The 20,456-nt window shown below is 48.2% G+C and overlaps 1 protein-coding gene across 9 annotated transcripts in view; it reads right to left on the bottom strand.

Moving 5' to 3' along the window:
- The window catches only part of DCLK2 (doublecortin like kinase 2), a 134,018-nt gene that overhangs the window by 8,982 nt on the left and 104,580 nt on the right, over positions 1-20,456 (bottom strand). For all 9 annotated transcript variants that reach the window (XR_014776661.1, XR_014776662.1, XM_084768563.1 and 6 more), the window contains 4 exons: positions 12,578-12,697; positions 12,111-12,257; positions 5,259-5,392; positions 4,850-4,927 (listed from right to left, as the gene is read on the bottom strand). Coding sequence is in view for 7 of the 9 variants with exons in the window: in XM_084768563.1 (XP_084624689.1) it covers positions 4,850-4,927; positions 5,259-5,392; positions 12,111-12,257; positions 12,578-12,697 (479 nt within the window). In the remaining 2 variants the exon portion in view is untranslated. The remainder of the gene's footprint in view (positions 1-4,849; positions 4,928-5,258; positions 5,393-12,110; positions 12,258-12,577; positions 12,698-20,456) is intronic.

Raw genomic sequence — 20,456 nt, forward strand, 5'->3', positions numbered from 1 at the left:
CACAGAGACAGGCCACGTGCTTAGCTTTCTTCGTTCACCACAGGCCCCAACAGGAAATTCAGAGTAGGCTGCTGGGGTCAGCACTGCAAACCAGGACTACAGGGCAGGTAGAGTGCAGGTTTCTTAGAATTTCCCTATCAAGCCTTTAGGGTTTTGATTCCCACCTTCTCAGAGGAGACTTAGAGCACCATCTGCTAGCCAGTGGCTGGGGCTGTCTGATGACATGGCTGCACTTATGAAACACCTGCTGGTCCACACAGAAGGCCAAAGGTTACCTGAGGCGCAAAGGGCTCAGTGGAATTACCAGGCAAGGCAAGGGGCTACTGCTGCAAGCCTGGAAAGTGTGCATACACAAACTTGAGTAGACACAACTGTTTTTCTCCTTTGCCCCACTGGGTCGGCCCAGAGCTCCTTCAAAGTGAGTAAAAAAAAAAAAAAAAAGAAAAAAGAAAAAAAAAAAACCCTTCAGAAGAACAGTGGGATCTGACAGGCACCTAAGGAGAGGTGTTAGAAGACACATGTAAAACTGACCCTCAAAACTGTCATTAGTACTCCATTCGTCTCCTCTTTATTCCTTTTCCTGGAGGCACAGGTAGCTTACGTAACGTGATCATTTAGCCAATACAGAGCTAAGAAGCTGCAGTGCTTCTCCAACAGTCCACGGGCTCTAAGCGATATAGCCCAATTCAGCAAACAGGAACCCAGAGTGCTGAGCAGACAGAATGGGACCCAAAGGATCAGTGCTCGCACTCACCAGAGCTATTTGGAAGATCGACCACCCCCCCAACCCCACCCACCCACGCACGCAGACAGACCATCCTTCCTGGGGTGTACAAACAGCTGCTGTGTTTGAATCTGCACTGGATTTATTATCACATTTACACTACAAGGTCTGGTGGGGGTGCTTTTTTTTTATTCAAAAAGAATATAGCCCTTAGATGAAGGGACCATGAGTGTAAAACAGTCCTCCCCCCCCCCCTCAGTGACAGATGCAAGGGTCAGTAAGCCATTTCACAAACAACACTCAAAGATGAGAGCAGGACAGAGAGGGCTGGCGGTGGGACAGGGCTGAGGAACCTCAGAGCAATTTTGCAAATGCTTTAGTCTGTAACCATAGCACGCTCTTGCTTGGGAAAACTTCAGATGCCTCTGAGAGCTAGTCTTGTGAAGATGAGTCTGATGTTAAGGAGAAAAGGGAGGGGAAACGAACGAACTCGAGAACTAGGAAGAACAAAAGAAGAAGAAGAAGAAGAAGAAGAAAACAGAAAAGAAGGAAGGAAGGAAGGGAAGGAAGAGATCAAGCTAGAACACACACTCAAAGACTCTGAAAGAGGCAGTGAATTCCATGTAACAATTTCAGTTTGAAAGCTTTCAGCTAAAGGCATGCTTCGTATAAGGCAAACAAAGCACTTTGAAGTACTTGTTTAAAGGATTTTAGTATACATTTTATAAGATATAATACATATATAGTTGTTTTTATTTTTTTTATGAGACAGGGTCTCACGTAGCCCAGCATGACTTGAAACCTGCTGCACAGCCGAGGATGGCTTCCAACTTCCTACCCTCCTTGACTCCACATCCTCTGTGCTGGGATCATAAGCTGCCGCGCTGGGTTTTATGGGGTGTGCTAGGGATTGGACTAAGGGCTTCACTCATTACAAAAGCCCTCTACCAAGCAAGTGGTCTCCCTCCCCAGCCATCCATTCCAAGCGGTCTCACTTAGGTCATCACATCCTGAATTCTCCATGTATGTTTTTATATAAGAGCAGGTTGTGAATCTGCCTAACACGTCTGTGCTGCAGAGACATTTCTAGAAGAGGTGTCACAGATTATCTCAAGCCAAGAGGAAAAACATTTTCGTGATATGTGAAAGCGGGGTAGCTAGGGCTTTCTGACATTAGGCAGCCCCTTCAGAGTGCCGTGGGCTGCTCTAATCTGGCCAACTCACCTCCTCCAAGATACAGCGCTGCTGCGGGGTGGGGATGGGGCAGCCTCGGGTGACAGCCTCCTCTGCAACAACAAAGCCTCACCTCCCTAACAATAAAAATGCAACTCTCGCTGGCTGCATCAGAAACCATATAAACACTAGAGGGAGTTGTGAGCACAGATTCCTTAAGGCTGATTTCCCACCCATCCCATCCCCCACTCCCCAATCCCTTTGCCTTGGTCTCAACTTGGGTAAGTCATAAAAAGAGGAACTGCATATTAACTGGTCCCAGTGTCATCTATTAGCAAAACATTCCATCCTTCTACATTTGACTACCCCCCTCAAAATATCATCACCAGCCCAGGGCTCAAGTCAGTATAAAAACAGACCACAAATTACCCACCCTCTGTTTCCTCCCTTCTGCCTTGCATAATGGAGTCCTCTAGTTACTTCATACTTAATCTGTGCTTAGCCTGCACGGAGCCAGCCAACCACGCATGCCCAGCCAACCACACATGCCCAGCCAACCACGCATGCCCAGCCAACCACGCATGCCCAGCCAACCACACATGCCCAGCCAACCACACATGCCCAGCCATCCACGCATGCCCAGCCAACCACGCATGCCCAGCAGGATGTTTCTGGTCACGGTCCTTGTGTTCTATGTCTCTATACCCTACACTCTTCAAAAGCAGACTAACACTTCTGTGCCAATCTGTACACGGCAATTATCAATAAAAAATACTACTGAACTCAAACTGAAAATGTGAGAATTTTTTTCCCTCACACGCGGTGGTGCACTCCTTTAATCCCAGCACTCAGAAAGGCAGAGGCAGGCGGAACTCTGTGAGTTCGAGGCCAGCCTGGTCTACAAAGTCAGTCCATAACAGCCAAGGCTACACTGAGAAACCCTATCTTGAAAAATAAAATAAAATAAATAACTACATTAAAAAAAAAAACTTTCTTTTTCCAGGAAGTTTTCATAACAAATGTTAGGAAGGAAAAGATTAAACTACTTTTATTCACTGACCCAATACAACAGGTAAACACCACCACTTACTCCTCAGAACTCCTCATGGTGGAACCTAACCTTCACCTGAACAGCAGGTGGAGGTGGGCTTGCGGGAGACAGCCAGAGTCATGAGGGCAGAGCCTTCATGAGTAGGACCATAGTGACTTTGTAAGAAGTCTCTAGAGAGGGAACAGTTCAGGGAAAGTGCTTGCCTAGCATGAAGCTTTGAATTCAACCCTTAACATCATTAAGAAAGAAGGAAGGAAGGAAGGAAGGAAGGAAAGAAAGAAAGAAAGAAAGAAAGAAAGAAAGAAAGAAAGAAAGAAAGAGTAAGATAGTTTTCTGGCTCCGCTGTGTGAAGCTCACAGAAAAGATGGCCGTACATGGACCAGGAAGTAGGCCCTTATCAGACATCATGCCTGCTGGTTGGTGCTTTGGTCTTGAGCCTCCAGCACTGTGAGAATAAGTTTGGGGCCCTAATTAGCCACGCAGTCTGTGGCAGATCCTTACCGCAGCGCAAACGGGCTGAAGTCACAGGTTTGAGGACAGTGCCGGCGCACTACAGCCATCACTTAGGGCAGTCCCTGGCACACCACAGCTGCTCGCCAAACAGGGCGAAGGGGGAGTCGGAAATGAAGGGCAGAAAGCGACTGTGCGCTGGGAGATGCCCTTCCACTTCAGTCAGCCACCAGAAGAGGAGACGCCACGGATATCTGTGTTCACCTCTGCTCCTGCCAGGCCAGCATGTAGCTGCCAAGTGCCAGCTGTTTGTTTCCAGGCCAGCTGATGCCAGAACTTTCTGTAACTCCGCTTCTGAGGTAATAAATGTTACGGGAAGGACTAAAACTATCACCAATAGTGCCTGGTTTATGAGAAGGAAGCTGGGCGCTTTAGAAGTTTTATATCAGAATCGGGTAGTTTACACCACTGCTGTCGAATCAAGTAAAAGTGACACCTACACCAAGAACGTGAAAAAGTGCAGCTGGGTGACTCAGGTTCCTACACACGGCTCCTGAAACCCCACTCTTCCTCAAACTGACTGAGAAGCTGCGAAGTCCAGAGTCTGTGCTAGGAACATTTTTCATGGGACAATGGCCAAAGACCAGAGGCTCACACGGGAAGCATGGTGGGGCTAGGGTCAGGTTCACACAGGAAGAAGCATGGTGGGGCTAGGATCAGGTTCACACAGGAAGCATGGTGGGGCTAGGGTCAGGTTCACACAGGAAGAAGCATGGTGGGGCTAGGGTCAGGTTCACACAGGAAGAAGCATGGTGGGGCTAGGGTCAGGTTCACACAGGAAGCATGGTGGGGCTAGGGTCAGGTTCACACAGGAAGCATGGTGGGGCTAGGGTCAGGTTCACACAGGAAGCATGGTGGGGCTAGGGTCAGGTTCACACAGGAAGCATGGTGGGGCTAGGGTCAGGTTCACACAGGAAGAAGCATGGTGGGGCTAGGGTCAGGTTCACACAGGAAGCATGGTGGGGCTAGGGTCAGGTTCACACAGGAAGAAGCATGGTGGGGCTAGGGTCAGGTTCACACAGGAAGCATGGTGGGGCTAGGGTCAGGTTCACACAGGAAGCATGGTGGGGCTAGGATCAGGTTCACACAGGAAGCATGGTGGGGCTAGGGTCAGGTTCACACAGGAAGAAGCATGGTGGGGCTAGAACAGCCCAGAGGCCGTGTGCATGCTGCATTCAAGCTCTAGCTTAAAAAACAAAAACACCGATCAAAATGCCAAAAAAAACAAAACAAAACAAAACAACTCTAAGTTTGCGTCAGTAGGCTGTAAATTAACACAAGCAGAGAAAGGTGTATTTATATGATTTTAAGCTGGTAATTTTATTCACCGGCTTAGGGACCTTTCTGCCAAGAGTTACATGTATGAGGATTTATAATCCAAATATAGTTACCTCCGGAATGGCGGGAATCCACAGAGAAGTATGTATGTAATCACCCCAGCTGCCCAAACATCTACCTTCAGGCCATAACTGAAAAACAGAGCGAGAGAAAGTAGGTAACCGTGGGCCTCTGAGCATCTGCCAGGTTAGTGTCACAAGGAAGGAGTTGTCCTTCAAAAAAACGCCATCTGCTTTCTCTCCATCTACCCACAATCGGTGACCACCCCCCCCCATCCCCAACCGACCCCCACCCCCTACCACTGACCAAAGGACAGTAGTACAGGCCAGATAAGAACAAACTGTTCCCAGAAGTCAAGGTCATGGTGTAGGCTGCATCTCTCTCTGCCTCTTCCCAGGAAACACTGGACACAAAGCAGCAGGGGCCGACGTCAAGGCAGGTCCAGAGCCCGCAGAATCTCACCCTGTTTCCGCAATGATTTCTGGCGCCACATAGGTCGGGGTGCCGCAGACTGTGTACAAAGGGCCTTCAACCACCGTGGCCAGCCCAAAGTCTCCCAGCTTCAAGGACTTGGTTCCATCCGGATATTCGCACACCTGAAACAGAAACCAGCCGACAATCATCGGTTTGAGTGCTTTGTTTTGTTTTGTTTTAGCTTAACTGTGAGACGGACCAAGGTAGGCAGGAAAGACACATTCATTTTTACATTTTAAGAGAAAGCTCTTCTGGAAAGAGAACTGCAGTGTTGCGGGGCTAAGAGATCTCTCTTCAGGGACTTCTGGTCAACGGTGTGAAATTGCAAAGACGCTCCCTTCTATCTTTGCAGGAAGCACCTTACCTAGGATGGTGACAAACCGCACACTGGCTCACACAGGCCGCCGGGCAATGACAGTCTGACCTCAGTGTCCTGAGTACGCTACCACAGAGATACACCCTGAACCTCAAATACAAATACTATGCATGTGTGGGGTGGAGAACAGAAACCAACCCTCAGAAGCTTGAAAAGAAAACACACTTTGGGATCAGACAACGTAAATCTAAATGGGAACTTCACCCAACAAGACTATAAATAAGAATCTATATGAAGGAAAGAGACACACCCACACGTTATATACAGGCTGTCAATATCCGTATTTATGATTTTTAAGCACAGGATCAACCAATTGGCTAACAGATTGGTGGCTAAGTAAATTATGGCACACACCTGTAATAAAAGATGTTACGCAGCTGACACTAAGCTCCTTCCGGTGACTGTATTATACAGTTCCCCACACGTTAACACTGCACATGAACAATGCCCCAGCCTTAACAAGCCCTTATGAGAAGGTGCCGAGGGCCACTCTTAACTTCCCTCTTAAGCCTTCTTACACATGTGCTGACAACGACCACACAGTTGAGAACGAGTTACCTCATATCCACGCAAACCATCGCTAAGAGACAAAAGCCAGGAAACAACACCACAGTTTTGGAAGCCGACGAGCGGGCACATAGCTAACTTGGGATTGTCCGTGTAACTGAGTGATCCAAAACTTGCCAAAGTACACCGCCTCATGCATCTATTTGAAAGCCCCAAATTCCAGAGAAAAAATAGCCACACGGTCCACATCACTATGCAAGTCTCTGTTTCTGTATTTTAAACACGGCTTGCTTTTCCTTGTGTTTTACTACTGAGCCACACTTTCATCTCAACCACTACATACTTGAGAAGGGCAGTGGGGGGAGGGGCTTGGGGGGGTCCGGGGGAGGCATTTAGAAAGTGCTGCTTTCTCAACAAAAGCAGTTAATAACAGCATCGTCCCCTGATGGGGGTGACTTATGCAGTCATGGATAGACAGCTTGTGGCTCCCTCTGACGTGATGCCCGAGCTTTATGGGCACTAAGAAGGGACACTGGTGGCCCACCTCCCTACCCTGCCTGCCTTCACATGTTAGAGACCTTTCCTTCCTTTGGGATATTCCGGTTTCTTCCATGTATACACACAGCACAGACACAGCTCATGCACATCTTCATGACTTTAGTGAGTCAACGGTGGTGGTTCTGAACCCCTCAAAGGTAGTTACCACTCTATGTGAACCCCTCAACACAGCAGAAACATACACAAATATACAAATGATCTAGCTTGAAGTCAGTCACATAGGACAGCTTTCCATCCAGTGTTTTACGTAAACATTAGTGAGAACAATCTAATAGAATTAGAGTGAGGATTTATGGTACATTTACTAAAACCCAAACACTAGAACTAAATTTCCTAGGTAACGGTAGTGATAAGAGCGTTGTTTGTAAAGCACACTCTCCCAAGAGTCTGTATCGAGAGTCAGCCACTCACTAATGTCATGGTTAGTTCACGTTTTTAACTCATTAGGTACTGTTTTTATAGAACGGTGCTTATTTTAAATGCTCCATTTAGAAATGTGTAGGGGCACTGAGAGGCTGTTCTCAGACAGTCTCAGAAGCCACATTTTCACATCCCCTATAGAACTCGGAGTCAGATGCAGAAGTGCAGACAGAAAGGGAGTGGGCAGCCCACGGGTGCTGAGCTGTTGGGACTCCTCGGCTAACCATGAAAAGAAAGGACAGCTTGGACAGAGAAGCAGGAAAGGAAACAGCGCTTCATCTGGATCGCCTCCTCACAATGCGGAAGAAAATACGAAACGCACTAATAGTCTTTAAATCTTAGCTGGAGAGTCTGCTCAGAGCTATGAGGAAAATAAAACAGCACTGTGTATGTGCACAACAAGGACACACATACACACACACAAAGACACACAGACACAGACAGCTCCTGCTTTATGAGACTGACTGTAGAGAGGGGGACACAGCTCAGAGGTGGAGGGCTTCCCTACCCTGCACAAGGCCTGGAAGGCAAAGAGAGAGGGAGGGGACATGACTGTCACAGAGAGACAAATGGAGAACTCCCAAGGTGTCCTCACAGCTACGGATACCCTCGGGGGCTTTGCAAATTTAAATATTCTCCCAACACAGCCCTGGACTTGGACTGGGACCACACTGGCCGACCAGAAAAAGAACTGTTACCTGCATTCTGCAGGCAAGGAAACCGAGGCACATAAAACTCAGCTTAAGCTACCAAGCAGGCTTTGCAGCCAGGACCCCCTCATCGGCAAACTCAACCACCCTGCGATGGGTTCTGTATCTAAACAGAGCCAAAATCCAGGCAGCCTCGTGTGCAGACTTTGAATGAATTGAAACAGCTGTGAAAACCCCAGCCCCGCCACGTTCGAATGGCTCACCTCACACTGAGAGATGCTCTGTCAAGTAGCTGGCAGAATGCAAAACTGAAAAATGTGGGGAGGGCAGGCCCCACATCCAAAGTGAATCCCTCATGCTCTCTAAATAAAATGCCAGTGTAATGATTTAGAAGGACATCAACTATGAGAAACCAAACCTCTTCTCTCCTCTGTCCCCGAACTCCTGGAAACACTGAATTTATCACTGGTCTCCCATAGTTAACTATGACAGGGCAGAGCCTGGCTGTAACTCATAGCATGAACGGCCACCTCCGTGCTCCCTGACACAGCGACCCATACATCTGCCGTGGCAGGGCTTTAAGTTATGACACTGCTACCAGGGAACAGGATGCAAATCAGACGTCAGAATGCCCCTGCTGCTTAAAAACTGAATTAGTTCTCAGACAGGAAGAGAGCAAGGACCACGCGAGGCACTTACTTTTAGTGTCTCAATGGCACTTTCTCCTCAGGCAGTGCTGACCTGCTGACTACCAGAGAGATATACATGATCTGGAGTTCCATAGCTGGCACATTTGCTGCTCGGAAATGTGCACGTCGCTAGGGTCATTTCTGGTGCCTGGTCCCAGTCTCAGCAACACACACACACACACACACACACACACACACATGAAAATGTCTGGAACCAAGCATGGTGATACACACCATCTACAGCCCTAGCCTCTCAAGAAGATAAGATGGAATGATGTTTGAGCTCAGTGCCAGCCTTGAGAACACGGTGAGCCACCATCCCATTAAAAAATTAACAAGAATAATAATACTAATGCTCAGACATAAATTCTTAGACTTTAGTATACAGTGTAACGTGTTATCTTGGGGATGGGTTTCAACAGCAACTACAAAATCCATTTATGTTTCGCATATACTTTATACACATAGCCTAAAGATAATTCTGTGCAGTATTTTAAATCATATTCTTTATGAAATGACATTTCATGGTATCGAGCCCTCCACTTGGTGACATGCTGACACACAAAACATCTCTTTTATTTTTAAGACAGGATCTCACTTGGTAGCCCAGGCTGGCCTCAAACTCACTATATTACAGACGTGTGCCTCCATGCCTAGCTCTCAAAAGCACATCTCTGGATGCTAGGGTTTTATGGGTGCTAATGCCTGTGTAAACCCCTCAGAGGAGAAGACAGTAAGAAAAGAACTCTGCCTTTCTGTGATACCCAGGGAGGGTCCATACGGAAGTGTTCCTAGTTTCCCTTGTAAAGGAAAATGCTCACAGGTAGTCCAGAGCCCCGAGTCCTGCAAATGAAGGAGAGTCCTTAATCCTTGCAGCACAAGTACATGTAGGTGGCAGCAATCCTGATTTCCAGCCGAGCCGCATGGCAACAGAAGGAAATCTGATGATATCGTGTCATAAGCTGAAGAGGGCAGCTTCTGCGGGCAGCTCCGCCATGACAAGCCCTGTTGATGTCAGAGTCATCTCCTCCAGGAAAACCAGCTAGCAAGCTGTGCTGGAGCTTCCTGCTGCCACCAGAGCACTTCTGCTGCCAGCCACTCATGCCTGGGACCTTCGTTAAGCAGATCTGGTCAGCCTGCAGGAATCATGTCAGCTAGTGGTGACAGGGCCGGAGCCGGCCACCAGCCTCTCTTAGAAACATCGTATGTCGACCTGCCCACCATGCTTTGGAGACACTGCTGTCCCATACGACAGAGGAGCTCACTGTGTGGCTCTGCTGTGCTCGAGGTAGTTCTATCTCCCAAGTGCATCTGAGGGTGGCCTTGCCTTGCCTCTACCACTACAGAAGTCTGCGCAGAGGGCTGGGGTGTCCAGGCAACCACAGAGGGCTGTCTGCAGCTCCCCATCCCCAGTGGGGAGAAACAACCACTAAGAGGCCTTAGCCGTTCTATTGCAGACGCTTAAACAAGATGGAAAGACGAGTGGTGGGAAACAAACTGTTTTCTACAGAGAGAGCAAGGGAGGGGAGGAGCGAGGAGGGGGGCTGCTTAGACTTCTAGATGAAGTCAGGAGGCCCGTAGGGTGCTCTGCATACGTGTCACGCTGAGGAGCTCAGTGTTCTTGTGGGAATCCCAACAGTGGGAGCAGAGCTTCCTCTGACTCTTGCTTCCCTGTGGGCCCTTTGCCTCCCTGGGTTGCCTTGTCCGGCTTTGATGTGATGGTATGTGTCTGGTCTAATCGTAGTTTGCTATGCCTTGCTTGGTTGATGTCCCTAGGCCTGCTCTCTTCCGAGGGGAGGCAGAGGAAGAGAAGGGAGAAGGGAGGGGAGAGAAGGGAAGTGATGGGGAGAGACAGAGAAGGGGAGGAAGAGAAAACTGGTCACAATGTAATGGGGGGGGGGACGAATGGCATTACCAAATGGAAAATGAATACTCCGGGTTAGCAAAAATAAATACATGTTAAAAAGAAGATAAGAAGTCCCTGGGATGGTCTCCAGATAACCCTTTCAACCATCATTTGTATGGTGCCTGAGGTTGGCCACAATGATTTTTGGTCACCTCCTGGCTAGCTGAGTGACTATGAGAGACACCGCCAGGTGTGCTCACACACCCCCACAACGTACCTGCCTGGCACTGGCCCCGACAGTAGAAAGAGAAGGGTCATGAGAGCTTGCCTATGGCACTTACAATCTGAAGAAGGAGACAGAGGGCAGTACATGAAACCACAGCCTTGTGGCGAGTGCTGCAGAAACCAGAAGGGGCCACGACTGGGTGGGAGATTCTGGGATCGTGTCAAAGGCCTAACTCGTGCCCTCACTGCCTTATAAGGTGAAGAGGTTAGCCACACTGGGCGAGGAAGGATATTACGAACACAGACTGAGACAGGCAGAAGAAATGGGGGTGCCACACTACTGGTGGAGTCATGACTGCCGAGGACGGAGAGACTGGCCGGAGTTATGACCGTGGATCAGCACACAGAAAAGCCTCTCAGCTTACGTTTGGAAGAGTGCGCACATGTGAGACTCCCCAGCCAGCGTCTGCAGTTCCTGACACTGGAATCTCAGGAACTCTTCCCCAGTGAGCAAGCGTCAGCTGTTATAGTGCACTATGAAGGGGTGCTCCACATGGGTTAAGGGTGAGTGCCATGCTGGGTCGGATGGAAGAGAAGATGCTATAAAAGGTGACAAGGCTGGAAAAACAGACCAGGACTCATGCACCAAGGTCCCTACACATCACAGAAGAAAATACTTTTCGTTCTGTAGAATAGAATATGTGACACTTTCAGGGACAGGGGGGAAATAGCATCTTTCCATAGCCAGAAAGCTGAGAGGAATGGACTACCTCCGAAAGCCTGTTTGCACATGAGCTGGTCTGTTCTACGTCTCTCACCCAAGTGCCTCTACTTGTCCTCAGTTTCTTCTTCAAAGTCATGCACCAGACACTGTTGTTCTTCTTTTCCATTAGCATCGCCGCCATGCGTTTAGATGTCAGTGGTCCCCCAGACACCTCTGCATCAGAGGCTTGATGCCCAGGGCAGAGATGTGGGAGGTGGTGGAACTGATCCCAGGCAGAGCTTTGTGCAAGGTACCTACATTGTTACACAGCCTTGATGGTCCCTTTCTCCCTTTCTTTGCTTCCTGGACCATAAAGTGGGCAGTTGTCCCTACCTCATGTCAGCCAGTCCTATCTGAGGCCCAAAGCAATGGATCCACCTATACTGGACTGGAACCTCTAGAACTTTGAGCTCCAATCCAAACCCCCTTTCTCTTTACATATCAATTATGATAACGTTCCATTATCATAGCATGAAGCTGACTAACATAATCAAAGACAAATGAAAATGTACTTTCTAATGGAAAGCAAAGTGCACACCAATTCAAGAAGCCCGTTCAGACCGGATGTGTGTGTGCAGAACACGCCATCCAACTTGAACTTAGCTGGCTTTTCTAGAGTCTCTTTCACCTGCTCTCTGCTCACTACTGTGGTACCGGTTCACATGTGAAATGCCATCGTGTGTGTGTGTGTGTGTGTGTGTGTGTGTGTGTGTGTGTGTGTGATGGCTTTCATAGTATTACAGTCACTTTGAAAGAACAGAAAGAAGCGTGAGTTGGAAATGAAACAGCGGAGGTTTTGAACATACCAGAAGATTCTCAGGTTTGATATCCCTGTGTACGATGCTGAGGCCATGCAGATATCTGAGGGCATTGGCCAGGTTGTACACCATGGCACTTCCATCTCTCTCAGTGTACTTGGTTGAAGAAGTAATTGCATCAAAGAGATCTCCACCCTATAGGATAAAGGAAGAGAGAGGAGAGAGGGAGAGGGAGGGAGACGGGGAGGGAGGGAGGGAGGAAGGGAGAGGGAGAGGGAGAGGGAGAGAGAGAGAGAGAGAGAGAGAGAGAGAGAGAGAGAGAGAGAGAGAGAGATGCATTGAAATGCCAACAGTTCAGTTCTGTGAGATAAGGGTGTCACATCAGTTTGGAGCAGATGAAGAAAGGGCCATGCAGGAAATCAATATGCACGAACGAGGCTGTAGGATACTTTTCAGACCAGGTCCCGTGTTGCAAGCCTGGAGATCTGACACCCATGGCACCCGTCCACCCTTACTTTGACCAGCTCCATCACTAGAAAGAGCTCAGTTGTTGTCTCCATCTCTTCCACCAACATGATGATGTTGGGGTGCTTCACTCGGCGCAGTATCGACACTTCGTTCTCGATCAGATGCTCCTGTCAAATAAAGGGCACAGAAAGGGATGTAAAGACCACAGAACCTTCTTTCCGCTCTGCCACATACCCTGAAACAACACAGTCTTCATTTCTGATGCCAAGGGAAACGTACCTCTTGGCACAGGACAACCACACTTGGCTGTTGAGGTCCCCTAGGGATAGGACAGGCCACCAATCAATTTCTCTTTGCCACGACCCTAAAGAAACTGCCTTCTGAGCATGCCCAGAAGGGCTCGATGTTACTGTACTGACACACGCAGTGTATGACTGCACTGTAAGCAATGACAGTAAAGACAGTGTCCACACGGCACTATGCCTTCTCTAAGGCAGGAAGACCAGAACTATTTTCTAATTTCAGTATTCCATGAAAAAATAATGACTAGGTGTCTAAGAAAATCTGGCATGTAAGCTCTAAGATCAAAATGTTTGGCTGTTAACAATATAAATTTTAATTTTATGCTAAAATTCGCGAAAAGCAAAGCTTTTCTTCTTCTGTGAGTGGGCGTGAGGTCATTCGCCAGATGGGTGTCCCTTACACTTCGTATTTCAGAAATCTGGAAGGCACTGTGCCACACAGCTCACTTTAACTGTAACCACCTCTCCCCTGAAAACACTACCCCAGTGTTGTCCATGCAGAATGACGTGGATGAGGGCTTCGCTGCAGGAAAATGTTCACTTACAGAATTAAGAAATTACCCAAGCGTTACACACAGGGCCCCTTCTGTTCTACATACTGCACAACTGGGCCCTCACTAACCTCAATGGCAAATCTGAGTTTAGAAAACACGGCATAAAACTTGCTAGCCGATCTCGTCAACATCCTAACTGCTGAAGTAAGATGCTTTCATACAGAAGATATACCATTTACCATCTAAAGACGTACGTACACGCACATCTGTGTAGTGGGCAGTGGGTTGGGGTGTGTGTGTGTGTGTGTGTGTGTTACTGAATTTGCCCTTGACCTTTACTACGTGACTCTCAGAGCTGAATCTGGTGTTCTGACAGGGCAGTTTATCCCTAATTTCAGACACCATTTCTGGTCTCCCCATATATCTGGTGCATGTATGTTATTTATGCTTCTACTCTAATTCAAATACCCCCTGACAATAGCTGGAAGAATCAATTATGACCAATGAACAACTTGCAGAGAATAAAAACTACTGCGAGCTCCTGCACATGGTGGGCTGAAATTCTTGGGCAACGAATGTACTATCCCTACCCAAGTAGTTATGGGGTAAGTGTCAGCAAAGGACAGCAGGTGCTAAATCAGAAAGTCTGCCGGAAAATGAACTGCTAATTGTCAGCCACAGAGCAAGGCTTGTGTGTAATGCTGCACAGCCTTAGCTTTACCCCAGTCCCTGGGGATGGGAATGTTAGCCCAGAATCCACGGGTCTAAAGTCCACATGTCAAAAGGGGACTACCTGAGAGAAATTCAAGCTGCAATTTATCAAAATGAAAATGACAGCTGTGAAAATGGCACAAGCATTTTGAACAAACAGCAGCATCACATCTTCATTGGAGGTGAAGAGCTGCGCCGAGCTTAGGTAAGAAGATCAAAAAAACTGTACTCCTTTCAGAAAGAGGTGGTATAGGACTCCACAACACTTCCAAGTCTCTTTGGAAAGGTCAAACCCTAACAAGCCACGGCTGGGAAGTCAGGGACAGAGCCTCCCACTGAGCATTAGCATAAAGCAGCAGGCAGCGCACTGGGACAGCCACCTGTGGGTGTCACACAAGGAGCACACAGTAACCCTCCACACTTGTCACACCAAGTCAATCTTTCAGATGTAAAAGCAGTGATGAGAATTTGTCTCAATCTACAGGAAGCAAAAACCAAGAGCCCTTACCACCTCTAGAGTGAAACAGGCCTAATTTACAACTAAACAGATCATGGTTTTCAGCCACCATTCCTGTATGTCCATTTCCTCCAATGTTAGGAGATTTATAAACTAATTTTCAGGGGTGGTTCTGGATGCTAACTTATAAAGGTGAAGTAGTTCATGTCAGCAGTGTCACAAAAGTTCTTTGTATGAAGTTAAAATACGCTACCATGCATAGAGACTTCCTTCCCCAAACTATTACCATTTTCAACAAAAGGCACTCAGTCAATACTCACTCAGAATGAGGGGATCTTAGGACAGCAGGGAGAATCCTAACCTGATATCGCCCCCCAAACAACCTCAGTCAACGAGTCCTCAAGGCAGAATTCACAAAAATCTGCTCACAGGACCCAACGTGCTCTGCGCCTCGGTCCTTTGCTCAGACTGTTCTGGACACCTGACAGGATTTCCTACTGAAATCCACACACAGTTCAAGGATGAGTTCATATGTTTCTTCTGTATAGCTATATGACGGGCATGTGGGTGTGGATGCTGCAGGTGTACAGCTATATGATGGGCATGTGGGTGTGGATGCAGCAGGTGTACAGCTATGTGATGGGCATGTGGGTGTGGATGCAGCAGGTGTACAGCTATGTGATGGGCATGTGGGTGTGGATGCAGCAGGTGTACAGCTATGTGATGGGCATGTGGGTGTGGATGGAGCAGGTGTACAGCTATGTGCCGGGCATGTGGGTGTGGATGCAGCAGGTGTACAGCTATGTGACGGGCATGTGGGTGTGGATGCAGCAGGTGTACAGCTATGTGATGGGCATGTGGGTGTGGATGCAGCAGGTGTACAGCTATGTGATGGGCATGTGGGTGTGGATGCAGCAGGTGTACAGCTATAGGATGCGCATGTGGGTGTGGATGCAGCAGGTGTACAGCTATATGATGGGCATGTGGGTATGGATGCAGCAGGTGTACAGCTATATGATGGGCATGTGGGTGTGGATGCAGCAGGTGTATAGCTATGTGATGGGCATGTGGGTGTGGATGCAGCAGGTGTACAGCTATATGATCGGCATGTGGGTGTGGATGCTGCAGGTGTACAGCTATGTGATGGGCATGTGGGTATGGATGCAGCAGGTGTACAGCTATATGATGGGCATGTGGGTGTGGATGCTGCAGGTGTACAGCTATGTGATGGGCATGTGGGTGTGGATGCAGCAGGTGTACAGCTATATGACAGGCATGTGGGTGTGGATGCAGCAGGTGTACAGCTATATGATGGGCATGTGGGTGTGGATGCAGCAGGTGTACAGCTATATGATGGCATGTGGGTGTGGATGCAGCAGGTGTACAGCTATATGATGGCATGTGGGTGTGGATGCAGCAGGTGTACAGCTATATGATCGGCATGTGGGTGTGGATGCAGCAGGTGTACAGCTATGACGGGCATGTGGGTGTGGATGCAGCAGGTGTACAGCTATATGATCGGCATGTGGGTGTGGATGCAGCAGGTGTACAGCTATATGACGGGCATGTGGGTGTGGATGCAGCAGGTGTACAGCTATATGATGCGCATGTGGGTGTGGATGCAGCAGGTGTACAGCTATGTGATGGGCATGTGGGTGTGGATGCAGCAGGTGTACAGCTATATGATGGGCATGTGGGTGTGGATGCAGCAGGTGTACAGCTATATGACGGGCATGTGGGTGTGGATGCAGCAGGTGTACAGCTATGTGATGCGCATGTGGGTGTGGATGCAGCAGGTGTACAGCTATATGATGGCATGTGGGTGTGGATGCTGCAGGTGTACAGCTATATGATGGGCATGTGGGTGTGGATGCAGCAGGTGTACAGCTATGTGATGCGCATGTGGGTGTGGATGCAGCAGGTGTACAGCTATATGATGGGCATGTGGGTGTGGATGCAGCAGGTGTACAGCTATGTGATGGGCATGTGGGTGTGGATGCAGCAGGTGTACAGCTATGTGATGGGCATGTGGGTGTGGATGCTGCAGGTGTACAGCTATGTGATGGGCATGTGGGTGTGGATGCAGCAGGTGTACAGCTATGTGATGCGCATGTGGGTGTGGATGCAGCAGGTGTACAGCTATATGATGGGCATGTGGGTGTGGATGCAGCAGGTGTACAGCTATGTGATGCGCATGTGGGTGTGGATGCAGCCGGTGTACAGCTATATGATGGCATGTGGGTGTGGATGCAGCAGGTGTACAGCTATGTGATGGGCATGTGGGTGTGGATGCAGCAGGTGTACAGCTATATGATGGGCATGTGGGTGTGGATGCAGCAGGTGTACAGCTATGTGATGGGCATGTGGGTGTGGATGCAGCCGGTGTACAGCTATATGATGGCATGTGGGTGTGGATGCAGCAGGTGTACAGCTATGTGATGGGCATGTGGGTGTGGATGCAGCAGGTGTACAGCTATGTGATGGGCATGTGGGTGTGGATGCAGCAGGTGTACAGCTATGTGATGGGCATGTGGGTGTGGATGCTGCAGGTGTACAGCTATGTGATGGGCATGTGGGTGTGGATGCAGCAGGTGTACAGCTATGTGATGGGCATGTGGGTGTGGATGCAGCAGGTGTACAGCTATATGATGGGCATGTGGGTGTGGATGCAGCAGGTGTACAGCTATGTGATGGGCATGTGGGTGTGGATGCAGCAGGTGTACAGCTATGTGATGGGCATGTGGGTGTGGATGCAGCAGGTGTACAGCTATGTGATGGGCATGTGGGTGTGGATGCTGCAGGTGTACAGCTATGTGATGGGCATGTGGGTGTGGATGCAGCAGGTGTACAGCTATGTGACGGGCATGTGGGTGTGGATGCAGCAGGTGTACAGCTATGTGATGGGCATGTGGGTGTGGATGCTGCAGGTGTACAGCTATGTGATGGGCATGTGGGTGTGGGTGCAGCAGGTGTACAGCTAGATGATGGGCATGTGGGTGTGGATGCAGCAGGTGTACAGCTATGTGACGGGCATGTGGGTGTGAATGCTGCAGGTGTACAGCTATATGATGCGCATGTGGGTGTGGATGCAGCAGGTGTGTCCCTGCCACAGCCCTCAGGCTGAGTCAGTCAGACAACAACTTCACCCTGTTTGGTAACAGGCCTCTTAGCTGTTTTTCTGCAGTGCATGCCAGGCTAGCTGCCCCGTGAACGTCTAGAGAATCTCCATTCTCTGTTCCCATCTCACTTTAAGAACACTGGGATTGCAGATGCATAGGCAACATGGCCTGCTGTTAACAGGCTCTGGGCATTTGAACTTAGGACCGCAGACTGCACGGGAAGCACTCTGACCCACTGAGCCATCCCCTCATCCTCCTCAAATGTTCCATGGAATCCTCATTGGTACCAACTGCTCTTCCATAAACCTTCCCTGAGCCCTGATCATACTCACACATCAGGCTTGGTGTTAGTTTCCGTGGTGAGTTACTCACTCCTGGCCTTGTGACTGACACATAGACCACACACGAAAATTCAGGTGAGTGAGCAATTTAATCTAATGGTATTCATGTATATTAAAAGAAACAGAAGGCAAGAATGAATGAAGTATCTTCCTAGGTTCCTATTACATGAAGAACGAACAAACTGAAACACAGAGGTACATGGCAGATTGGCCAAAGTACAGGCTGTACCAGACTCAAGTTGGGACTCTGCCTCTGTTGATTTGTGGGAAGCCGTAATTTAAACCAAGTCTCTGCTTCCTTCTCTGTACAGCTGGTACCAGTGTTCCGAGTCACGACTGTGCAGAATCCCTACAGTCCCAAGCTGGTGGTTATTTCCAACATACTAATTTTCTCTATAAAACTCACAGAGCAGAGGTGGGCAATGTCCCCCATAATAGTGGCTAGGTGATCACCTAAAATTCTGTAAACACATAAACCCATTTTTAATCTGAAAATATAATTTCCCACTGGACCAAAAAAAATGAACTTATTTGTAAATTCGAGTTTTTTTAATTATAATTTTATATTGATATGGAATTTGATGGTCAAACGTGCAAAACGTAAAACTGTAGAGAAGCATAAGATTGGAGACTGCAAAATAAGTAAATAGAACAAATCCGGTAACAAGAAGATGTAAATCCCGATGTTTGAGGTGGACTGTCCCCTTGTGTTTAGGCAGCCACTGTATCAGATTAAATTCTTGCATGCAATCATTTTAAACTACGAAAATAGCTGCTTACAGCTTAACCATCATCCTTAATGTTTCTTTGAAGAAAACATAATAGTCACATATATCATGACACATTGTTTCTAGATCACTCCAAAGGTGAAAAGACCAACAGTTACAGAGAGAAAGTGTTATTACGTTTGAATAGAAAAAATGTTGTTATTACGTTTGAAAATTAGTAATATCATTAGAAGGGTGAGCAGAGGGGGCCATCAAGAGAAGGCTCAGCGGGTGAAAGTGCCCACTGACCAGCCGGACACTGGGCTAGGGTCCTGTGACTGGAGTGATGGAAGACGGCTGACTGAGGCAAGCTGTCATTGGCACGTGTCCACATACATGCACACACACAGCACACATACAACACACACAACATGTATACACAGACACACAAAGAAAATGAACATTGAATTAAAAAAAAAAAACCACACACACACAAAAGCACATAAAATCAGACAAAAAGCAGACATGCAGAAAAGGGCCATTGCTTCGCAACCTGCCACCTGGGTAGAAGATTTTTTGTAAAACTTACACTATTTTTTAAAATTCTGGTAAAACCACACGGTTTGATAAATGTCTACTTAACATCAGTTGTTCTTGTAGCCTCACCGTGTAATGTCGGCTCCTCACATCGCCCTACAGTTGTAAATCCCAAAGCCCCCAGGCATGTTGACAGCGCCCACGGTGACCTGTGTCAGTCCTTTCTACACACGCTGGTGCCTCTGTACAAGTTTCCTGTCCCTCACAACCCCACTGGCCTCTGCAGTCGCCTTGTGTCGTACACACTATCAGTCAACATATTTAGAGGAAGAAAGAACACAGACACAGACGACTTAAGACATCTGTCCGGGGTCACACGGCAAGAAGCAAAGGTTGGATTAAACTCTGCATTCTCTGGTCCTAGAGTAACGTTCCAACAGGCTCGCAGTGCGGTTCAAATAAGAAAGTCTAAAGTTTCTAATAGTCACACTAAAAAAAACGAGACAAACAGGAACAATTCATTTAAAAATGTAACTTAATCTATTATATCTAAAATACTCTATTAGGCAGTAGAATAGAAAAACATAATAAGATATTTCTTTCTTTTTTCTTTCCTTCCTCCCTTCCTTCCTTTCTTTTGTTCTTTTTTTGTAAGGCACTAAGTCTTCAAAATCCAGTGTGTTCTTTAGCCCACAGCTTCTTTCCTGCGTGCTTGGCAGCTATGTGCAGCCAACAGCTCCACCTAGTGTTATAGACTACTGCTCCCCAGCCTTCCCAGACCTGCTACCTCAGACAATCGGCTACAGGCCTAGGGTCGCTATTAGTTGCCTCTAAGGGCCTGTCCTCAACTGAGATTACAGGATGGACGAAAATGAGTTGAAGCATCCACTTCACGGTGCTTCTGCATCGGCTCGGTCACTGCTCCAAGCATCCTGCCCAGGGATATTTATGTAGCAAACACCCTCGGAACACAGAGGGACAAGGCCAGACCATTTCCTGGCCCTTATAATGCAACTAGTGCTTTCCTCTAGCAAAAGCTTGGGTGGGTTTTCCATCAGCTGCCTCATAAGAGTGGAGATGGCTCAACTTGGGGCTCCTCGGGTCTGAGACGAACCAGTGAGTGTACCGCATCTGACTGGTCCCTGGGCACCCCTGGGTTTCTAGCGAAGGAACCTTATTTCCTGCCAGCTTCCTGAAGCTAGAAGGCTAACTACCCTTAGCATGGACGGAGGGAGCCAACACTTCGTGCCTTCATAGC

The sequence above is a fragment of the Acomys minous genome (genome assembly GCF_964271855.1).
Source record: "Acomys minous genome assembly, chromosome: 19".
Taxonomy (NCBI): Eukaryota; Metazoa; Chordata; class Mammalia; order Rodentia; family Muridae; genus Acomys; species Acomys minous.